This window comes from Triticum dicoccoides, chromosome 3B (genome assembly GCF_002162155.2).
Source record: "Triticum dicoccoides isolate Atlit2015 ecotype Zavitan chromosome 3B, WEW_v2.0, whole genome shotgun sequence".
NCBI lineage: Eukaryota > Viridiplantae > Streptophyta > Magnoliopsida > Poales > Poaceae > Triticum > Triticum dicoccoides.
In genome coordinates, this window is record NC_041385.1 from 655,737 (window position 1) to 666,339 (window position 10,603).

The 10,603-nt window shown below is 46.4% G+C and overlaps 1 protein-coding gene across 1 annotated transcript; it reads left to right on the top strand.

Annotated features, from left to right (window-relative positions):
* Nucleotides 1-626: 626 nt before the first annotated feature.
* LOC119280380 (transcription factor bHLH168-like) lies at nt 627-3,966 on the top strand. Its single transcript, XM_037561245.1, has 3 exons — nt 627-975; nt 2,536-2,928; nt 3,508-3,966. The coding sequence occupies exons 1-3, from the start codon at nt 808-810 to the stop codon at nt 3,574-3,576; spliced, it is 630 nt and encodes a 209-aa protein (XP_037417142.1). The 5' UTR covers nt 627-807; the 3' UTR covers nt 3,577-3,966.
* Nucleotides 3,967-10,603: the final 6,637 nt, after the last annotated feature.

The window sequence follows — 10,603 nt, forward strand, 5'->3', positions numbered from 1 at the left end:
AAAGGGGGGGGGTCTTTAGTCGCGCCCGTTCGGTCGCGGTTGCGCAACCGCGACTAATGGCAGTTGCGAACCGCGACCAAAGGCCCTTTTTCCACCAGTGAGGTTTGGCCATTCTGGTACTTTCTGACACTTGAGAGAGCTCCCATAGGCCAAATGACGGAATGTGGGACCCGCCTATAACTCCCCCCATTTTATTTTATTAATTTTCTCTCCGTCCTCTCTTGATCCACCATTTGAGTCGTCGCGCTTGCCTCGTTGTAGGACTCAAGAAGGCACTGGGTTGAGGATGTGGAGGCGGTGATGCCTGGTTGGGATGTGGAGGAGTCAAGCGGTGACGCTATGGGACGCGGGGCGATGAAGCGCAACAGAGGAACTGTGGCGGGCTACACCGTTGAAACATCCCCAAGCATGAAGAGGCCATGACAGCCAGGCAAGCATGGGACATTGGTGAACGGATATGGATGACCAGGACACTGCGGGGTGGAGAGCAAATGAAACTTCGTTTACGTCAGTGTAGGGTCCAATTCTAGGGTTATGAGTGGCTATTGAATATTTAGAATTATTATTATGTGGTATATAAATACATCATTTTAACACTCCTCCTCCAACCACCTCCCAGAATTCTTCATCCCCTACCTCTTGCTGCTCCATGAAAAACAAAACACCCTCTCCAGCTAGCTAACAGTTGCCTCTTGTGGTCATACACTCAGTCTGGTTGCATTTCGACCTAGACCACCAGACCAGCCGGCTGCAGGCGCAACCTTGTGCGCGAGTTCTTGTGCAACTCCTTGCGCGCGAGAGTTCGAGATGGAGCTGCAGGCGCAACCGACCGGCAGGAAGAGGGGCAGGACGAGGGACGGCACGACGGCGAGGGTGGTGCCGAGGAAGGAGGCGGAGAGGGAGAGAAGGCAGCACATGAAGGCGCTCTGCGCCAAGCTCGCCTCCCTCATCCCAAAAGAACACTTCTCCAACCCTGTAAGACTACAAACATCCCATACGCTGTTAATTCGCTTCCATCATAATTGATTTATGTGATACTCCTATTTAGTTAGCTGCTTCTCTCCATGGATGCAAATCGATCTGTCGCAGGAAAAAGGAGAAGATGAGCACGTTTAATTGTTGCGAATTCTTTTAGTGGCAAATGATAATTAGTAAACAGAGTATATTGGCATTTCAAATTGTCACTCTAACTAATTCAGTATCCACCACTATCCAATAGTGCTAGTAATTAAGTACAGTCCTTCTCATTACACATGAAATATCGTAATCGACGATGGGCCAGAGCAATTGAGTTTTACGTACGACCGGTTATTTAGTTCTGTTGGAATGTGTTGCTTTCCTCATAAACAGTGACGTATGTACGTACAACCTATTAATGATTTTGTAAGCCATAATTCCTTTTTTTATTGTGTTGAGATGGACAGCTAAAATTAGCCGATCGACCAGTACAGTCATATGCTTATTTTGACCCTCCTCCGGGTGTACATATATACTATTCTCTCTGATCCAAAATAAGTGTCGTACTAAAACCACGACACTTATTTTGGATTGGAGGGAGTAGCATTTAAACACAGAAATCGTTAACCTCACCTCTATTTCATATTGCTGGCATTTTCTGAATATACACAGCCCCAAGTTCCTAGGAAATACCAAGCTAGTGTCACGTTTGAAAGGCCAAGCTAACAATAAATTGATGTAGTACATAACTGATATCTAGCAACAAATCTGAGAAGATTTCGAATTACCAAGAGGAGGCATATATCCCTCTGTTTGAAATTACTATCAGGGTGACAAATGGAATTCACCGGTATCTAGAAATAGGATAAAATTATCATGTAGCAAGTACGTAGTTGGATGCAGATAGTATGAAGTACTCCCTCTGATCAATAATAATTGCCATGGCTTTAGTTTAAATTTGAACTAAAACCTCGAGAAGTATATGGATTGGAGGGAGCGAGTAAGATTTTTGAGAAACAGAAGAATTAACTTCTGGACTAGAAACTAAGTAAGGACGATACAATTTAATTAATGATTTACATAGGATGAAATTATCACACGGTAAGTGAATCTCAACCGATAAGAAGAGAATGACTTGTAGGTATGCGAAGACATTCGGTTGGCACGCATAAATCATTAGCTTATCAAACTCTCTCTCAATCCTTGCCAAGGGCCGCCTGTGGTATTTTGGCCGTAACTGTAACTGTTTTGTACCGTTTTCCCACTCTGAATACAAAAGACATGCAACTCTCGTGTGTGTTCTTGAAAAAAAGAAATCTCTCTGCCAAGTCGAAACAAAAAGTCTGATGAAAATCCATGGTTAGTTTTACATGACATGATTTAATAATATAATTTTCAAACTCAAAAGATTTATTATGTGTGGTTATGTGCATTCACGATGTGTAGAGATGGGAAAATATGGCTCTTCCATTACCAAAAGCAGATGGCTTATCTTAGTAAAAAAATAACATCCTTTGATATTTTAAATAATTTGTTCTCATATTTTTCTAACATTTTGCGTCTTATATGTGTATATAGTCTACAGTGACCCAGCTAGGCAGCCTAGATGAGGCTGTGTCATACATCAAGAAGCTCAAGGAAAGGGTCGACGAGCTGCAACATAGGAAGAGCTCTGCGAAAGCAATGGCTGCCGCAAGAGGGGCTAGTGGCGCTTCAACGCCCGCCACCACCCCAACCACGAGTGGTGGTGCAGGGTCACAAGAACAAGAGAAACATTGGGAGGCTTCAGCACCGGTGGTGGAGGTGCGGCAACACGATGATACAAGCATGGATGTGGTGCTTGTATGCGGCACAGAGAGGCCGATCATGCTCCACAAGGTGATCACCATCCTTGAGGAAGAAGGCGCCGATGTCATCAATGCCAATCAATCTGTTGCTACCCACAAAATATTCTACACCATACACTGCCGGGTACGTACATATATAGGTATAACTTTTAACATCACAAGAAATTACAACCTATGTTGTAAAATATAAGGCGCACACGAGTCTGTGTATTCATTTTGACCACAACCTTTTAGTTATTGTTCCCATATTTATTATTGCGGTTTACGTTTGTTTCTAGTGTACATATTTAACCGATTGAGCAGTCAGAAAAGTATTCAAGTAAATTTTATTATGTATACAAGTGCAAGGCACAAAGGGAAGATTAAAGCGGATGCATCCACATATGTGTGAAAAAATGGCAACTGCAGATTCGTTTCTATGTAGAGCGAGACAAATTGGTGAAAGGTAACCAACAAGTTTGAAAATGACCTTAAGTTAACACATGTGCCATACAAATTTTAATTTCTTCCTTTTCTCTTCCTCCGTCTCCACCCGCTAGAATTTATGTGTTAAATTTAGTCTACAACAATTGGAAAATGATTTTAATTGCGTGGTGAAGGACTTATTTACATCTACATATTGAACTAATTTATTATCTATTCCATGAAATTCACACGTGTCAATTAATTGCATCAATTAATTTCTGTTGTCTATCTTGTGCAGGCCTTCAGCTCAAGAATTGGCATCAATGTTTCAAGTGTTTCCGGACGACTGAGAGATGTTGTCAATTAAGTCAATTGGTATTCTTTGGCAAAATCAAACTATAGTAAAGCAGAAGAAAGTACATATGTGGCCATGTGGATTACGGTAGTATAATAAAAAAGGAGTATCCTTTACGGTAAGTCTCAGCAAATACTCTATATGCCGTTCCAAAGTAGAGAAAGAGATTGATGAAAGTGATAGGCAGATGTTACTGCATCCATGCATGTAAACGTGCTGAATACTATCATGTGATGGCTCTTGGTTTTGGGCCCATTAGCTGCTTCACTTTCTTCGGTGTCAATAGAGTGAATGATGGGGCAAGCTTGCTATGGTGGGCCAAAAGCTTACCAGGAAAGAACACGCATTTGTTAATTGTTTCAATTTAGCAAGTGAAAGAGACTGGTTGTTAGCTACTCACAACTTTATTCTCAAAAATGATAATCACAATTTTTTGTTGAAAATTGCATTCACTTTTCTTGCTTAAAACCTACTCCAGTCATGCATAAATCTAGAATGTTTGTTTAATTTTAATTTTTAAATTTTAATTTTGCTGTTATTTTTTTTGGTGGATCTCCATCATCGACAATAAATACCTTGGTACAACTAACAGTTCCTTCATCAGAAAGCACAATAACTTTATGCTAGACTACTCCAACGAAGGAGATGGCATATGTAGAAAATTTCCCTTTAATAACATCCATAAATATTACCCACATGTGGTCTGGCGAGAATCATAAAAATGAGTTACCATGTGAAGATTGAGATACAGTTTATAAGTTATGAAACTTCTGTAGTAAGAGTATGTATTTTATGGTACAGTTTAAGTTACAAAACTTCTGTAGTAAATGTGACTTATCACAATTTCCTAAGGTGACTTATATGCGTAAAAATGTCACGTCTATTTTTTATTTGCGGGAAAAATGTCACGTCTATTTATGTAACTCCATCCTTCTTCGCCTGCGTGGTTGTTCTAAAAATTAATCTTATATCGCTCTCGCCGTGCTCCGTCACAGGAAAACCATGACACATTACTCCATCTCTAATTAATTGCCACTAGCAGTACCATAGAGTGCCAAAGTATGGTGAATTGGCATCTCGTATGCATGTCAACGTCAGTACAGTAGTGTGAATGCAAGTATATCCATATGTACCAAGTCAAACCATCCGTGTATAAAATGCCACACACACGCGACATGTTAGGTTACGACAGAATGTGACACTAGATAATCTTTTTTTCTTTGAGAAATTGTGACACTAGATAATTTTTTTTTCTTTGAGAGATTGTGTGTGTGTGTGTGTGTGTGTGTTTGTGGCCGTATGCATCGTTCTGATGCAGAGGCTGGGGAATCCTCCCTTTTCAAAAAAAAAAAAAATCTAAGCATGTGATAATTGATTTATTAAATTGGCCCTTTTATAAAAGCTCGGCCCAAAATGACTCCTGCCTCAAAACTTTAACAAATCTAACACTCCCAAAATGACTCCTGCCTCAAAACTTTAACAAATCTAACACTCTTTGAGCAATTGTCGGCCTCTCCGGTGTTGAATTTTGCTATGTCTTTTGAATGTGGCACAAGTGTTTTTGCCAGCCTCGAGGGGGTATTTGGCAAATGCTGCTGAGTAGAAACAAAAAGAAGTTATTTTTTTACTGGTGATAGAAAAAGGGGGGTCAAATGGTAAGACATATGTACAATGCTCTGCAGAACTGCCAGGGCGACGTGAGGGCAATCTAGCTAGGTGATGGGCAGTATTTGGCAAATGGCTCCGTGGTGGCCTCCACTCCACTGCTGCTTCTCTTGTACTTATCTGAGGGAGGTAACAAGCAGAGGATGATCAACTGTACGTGCACATGTGTTGCGGCCATATGTTGTACCATGCGTGCCCTCTGCTTCTCTGATCGATGGGGTTCGCTGTCCGCCACTGAGGCGCTAACAACCCCTCCCCCACCCCCCGCTCCCCCTTCCACCAAGCAGAGAAAAATTCATGCAGCGCGTTAATATGTATTTTGGGAAAAAATGATTACCCCGGGCTCTGCATTAAAATGATATGCAATCATCTGATTAAACCAAGTAAACATCAATTACGTATTTTGATACATGCTCGCAAGATGATCTGAAGTGAAATCAAATAAAAATCGTCAGAACCGGCACAAATAGGACAAGATGATTAAACACTTATCCGATTATTGGACTGACATCCAAACCGACTGTAAGTATCCCGTGCTACCGTCTCCCAACGGTTGCATCCATACGCCATATGCTCCTTGGCTTCCGCATGGCTGAGTGACGACCACGTACGGATCCAGCCAGTTGTCCGATAGATGATTTGCAATCTTTTTGTGATGGTTTGTATGTTAAAAACCACATCATTTCGATAGTCCCATATAGTCCAAGATAATGCACACACTCCGACTCGAATATGCTACGCGTTAATACGTACTACGAGAAGCATGTGCGTTTTTCCTATGGAATGCAAATATGAGGATTCAGGCAGCAGTGTACACCCAAATGGATGATGGATACATGACATGCTGCTTCAGTCGATTCTCCATTAGTATGAACCATGGACTTTGGATGTGTGCGTTCACTACTCGAGTCTAGCTGAAGAAGACAAAGGTGATTAAAATGGGTCAAGTGACATTTTCAGACTTGGCTCGCCGTGTGTTCACCAAAATAAAAGGAGAGTTGACTAATCCAGCGTGCATGTGGATGGAGCTGTACCAATGGCGGCTTCCACATCCCCTTGGCTTACGCCTGAAATCCTAGGGAAAAAAAATAAAGATTCCTAAATTGTCAAGGCCCCATAGCTTTTTGTACTAGCTAAAAAAAGGGTGTGACTAGGTCTCACTCGACTGAGATTTAATCAAGTATGAGTCAAGTGGCATAACATACAGGAGAGAAAAGAAAAAAAAACAGAAGATTTTTTTTGCAAAGATCTTAATGTAAGATCTCAGCGATATGATATCGACCAAGACTGAAAAAAAATCACCCTTTTCAAAATTTCAGCATAGAATTGGCCATCTTCCAAATCTGTAACCCCATCAAATCCGCTTGCTTAATGACAGCATCTGCGGTGCTAAACTTTGTAAAATCATTGCCATATACATTGGTGATTGGAATAAAAACTAATTGTTTTCGCTATCAAAACGAAGTTTGCAGGGTCGGCGTCACAGGGTAAGAAAATATCTTTCTTTACCCAGTAACAAGAAAATAGGTCAACTGATTGGACAATGCTCCACACAACTGTCTCCATAGTAGGGGTTTGGTGGTATCCACTGGTTCCAGTACAACAATGCTTGCCTAGTCCTTACCTAACTTAGAGCATCTCCAGCCGCGCCCCCAGAACGGCCTCCCCAGGCATTTTTTCTCTGCCGGCGCAGAAAAAATCGGCCCAGCCGCGCCCACAGGAGCCCGTTTTTCGCCGGTTTGGACCGAAATCAGCGCCGGCGCACCCAGGCCGAACCCGACGTGTCGAGTGGCGCTCGGGGGCGCCGGGGCGAGCGTTTTTGGCGCGAAGCAGCCGCGGGCCCGCCACGTCAGCGAGACAGCTGCTTCGTCGACCCCATCGCCTCGGTTCCCACGGGAATCAATGCGAAGGCTGCCGGGCTGCCGCGCTGCCGCGCCGGTCAGCCTCCATTGACGCTCACGGGCGGCGTAGTGAAGACGCCGCTGACGCGCGTCCGCTCGCATGCGCCACGCGTCCGCCCGCATGCCGCCCACCGCCACCCCCGCTCTAGCTATAAAAGGCGCCCCTCCCCGCCGGTGAGCACCACACCCTCCCCCTCTCCCTCCCGCGAAAGCCTTCTTCTCGCCGACGAGCTCTCCCCCCACTGCCTTCCACCGCCGACGAGCGAAATGGCCGAGAGATACCCAGGCGACGACGCAACGGCGAATGGCTTTGGCCGCCGACACCTCTAGGAGCCAAAGGCGCGCCTTCTGTACGAGGCAGAGTACCCGGCACCGCCCGACATGCGCGTGCCGGGGGCGTGGAGTTTGAGCGCCGGCGGCGTCCCGGTACCGCCCGTCCCCGAAGGAGCTGCACGGCGGGCGGAGATCGCCCGCATACACTCGTTGCTGACGGAGGAGCAGCGGAACGAGCCGAGGTACGCGCCTGACAGCGAAACGCTGTGGACGCTGTACTTTCAGGCCCGCCGCGAGGAGCAGATCGCCTCCACCAACGGCGTCATCCCCCGCGGCCGCCTCAACTCCGAAGGACGGCGCGAGTGGTGGGGCATCCCCGGCCGCACACTCGACGCCGTTCTCGACCACATCGAGACCGGCAACGTGCCGCGGCTGGAGTACCCGGCGCGCCCCTCCTTCTCTCGCCGCTGCGGTAGTTCCTAGATACCGCGTCGAATGGAGCCGGGGTCGCCCTCCTCGCCGGGCTCCGGCTCGCCGGCCATCCGCCCAGTCAAGCCCAAGCCGGAGGAGACACCGCTCGGGCGTCGCGCGCGGAGCGGCGCCCTCGTCATCAACGAGTCGTCGCCTGCGACATCACCGACGAGGCGCTCCCTTCGCCTTGTCCGGCCGAAGCCCGAGCCGGACATGGCCCCCGTGAAGCCGGAGCACGCCGGCATGGTGGCACCCGACGACGTGTCCTTCCTCAAATGGGCGAGGGAGGACTACGTCCGCGAGCAGGTGCGCCAACAGCGTCGGGCTTACCTGGAGATCGAGGGCCGCAGCCGCGCTGAGGCCCGTCGCCGCGCCGAGGAAGGTGGTGTTATCGTCATCGACAGCCACGACGAGGTCGAGGCCGGGCCGTCATGCGCTATCGGCGACCCGGGCGACGGGGTGCAGCAGGGACGCCGCGGGCGAGGGGTGCAGTAGGGACACCGCTGGCGAGGCGCGCGACGACGACGGCGGCGGCGGCGACGACAACACCCGCTTCTACAGGCTTCTCGGCATGTAGAAGGTGGCGGTGGCGACGGTGGCGGCACTAGCTAGGCGTTTTAAGTTCGTTTTTATGTTAGTTCACGCATGTTTTACGCTTTTGTATAAATTTGGACGAAAAATGGTAGAGTTCATGCAAAACTCGCTCACTTTGAAAAAAAACAAGACGAAATTCGCCGAACCCGCGGCGACCGTGGGCGTGCGACTGGGAACGAACCGAACCCCAGGGGCCGAACTAGCGCCGGCTCGCCCCCAGGCCGCTATTTTTCAGCGCCCTGGGGGGCCGTACGGCTGGAGATGCTCTTATGACTTGTGAGTCACAAGTGGGCAACTGATTGTGAAGCTGATTAACAATGTCTCGTGTGACATTTTTAAACTTGACTCAGCCTGTATCAGCAGGAAGAGACTAGACTAACAATTCAGCGTGCCTGTGGAGCTATACCAATGGCGCTGTCACGGTATATGAGGCACAACGTAAAATGTAATTGTGCTTGTTTTTTCTAAATGTAGTCTCGGACCTTGGATTCGTTATCATGGTCATGGAGTCGAGTAAACGTAAAAGAGATAGAAGTTACACATGCTAACACAGGACTACCCAATATACTATGTATGTGGACCATGGATGAGGACGCGGTACATTCACTGCACAATTGTCTTCATGCACCTTCCGTTTGCTGCAAAACCTCAATTATTGATACACATATGTGTATATGCAGCCAACAACAGGCAGAATAGGATCCAAAGGACCACACTAAGAAGGCTAAGCTAGCTCACAAACTGATTCAATTCGATTGAGCGAGGTCCTTGTTTTGCGCATTGGTAGCTAGCGCTGTAGATGGATATTGCTTTGGCTTTTGTGTTAGCTGAATGCTGATCTGGACTGCATGCATGTGCATATCTATCGGCCCTGCCCCTGTCAGGATTTCGTGACAGAGAACTTCAGGATATGTCTCCGGCCATATCCGTGCCATCCAATAGCTAGCGAGCTTCCACAAAAAACAGATCTAGTTTTTCCTGCTTCCTTTTGGGCCATGCATCCATCAGATATTTTTCATGCATGTGGTAGAAAACCATTCGTTGCACATTTTCCTATTGGCAAAACGAACACGCCAAATATATATATATATATATATATATATATATATATATATATATATATATATATATATATATATATATATACCACCCATACAAAATGCACAGAAAAGAGAACGTGACTAGCTAGTGGGGAGTAGTTGAGAACTTAGAGCCTAATCCATGTCTCTATACGTCCACGGATGAGCCTGGATGCGTCCCTGAACAAGGAATGGGCGGGCCTCTATTTTTGTCATTTGCAACCACAAACCCTATTTTCAAACACCAAATACATGCAAACACATGCATGCCGATCATTCTAGATGTTTAGTCCGTGTTGGGCTGACGGGGTTGTTAAAACACCAAATAAATTGTTTGGACTTAAGATTTCCAGTGTAGATGTAACATGCGTGTTGGACTGTCCAGGTTGGCGGTTTAGTCCCACCTTGCCAGGCGAGGAGCGACGCGACCGACTTAAATAGCCGCATCATCCAAAAGCGGTAAGCTTCGGTTACCCTTTCTAAAGGATATGGAGTGTTGCTACGAATCTTCTCTGTTTACTGAACAAACAAGATTCATAGTGAAACTCCATATCCGCATTGATGGCCCTACGCTTTTTAAAAAGTTAAATCATTTTCTACTTTTTGGTCTTAATCTGAAAGGGTACATTGATTCACCTACTTTTTATTATGTCTGGTGGCGGTGACCTTGAGCGGCAAGGAGGGAGGACGGATATGGGCTAGTTGGCACCGGCACTCGCATTTAGTGCGACATGGCGGGCGCGGCCCCATATCCGCCCCAGATGTGGGATGGATATGGGGACTGTCATTCAGTTCGGGCATTTGGGGCTGTTGCGGGTAGCCCTGTTGGTGTTGTTTCTTCGTCCGACCAGTGACCAGGCAGCCCGCCACTGTTTTTGGGGCAGGTATGGGGGCGGGGTGTCTGGTTGTTGATGGTATTGTCTTGTACTCCTGCACAGTCCTGATACTCCTAAGTCTAAAAACCTCGTCGTAAGAGTCACGAAATTCTCGGGGAAACAAATAAGACAAAGACATATACAATAGGTATCACTCATGCTTAAGAATTTCATGAACTGC

Bases quoted from the DNA above. Each gene is read 5' to 3' on its own strand.
- LOC119280380 (XM_037561245.1), top strand. From the start codon at position 808: ATGGAGCTGCAGGCGCAACCGACCGGCAGGAAGAGGGGCAGGACGAGG. The intron at 976-2,535 runs GTAAGACTACAA...ATGTGTATATAG, and splicing joins AAGAACACTTCTCCAACCCT to TCTACAGTGACCCAGCTAGG. The intron at 2,929-3,507 runs GTACGTACATAT...TATCTTGTGCAG, and splicing joins TCTACACCATACACTGCCGG to GCCTTCAGCTCAAGAATTGG.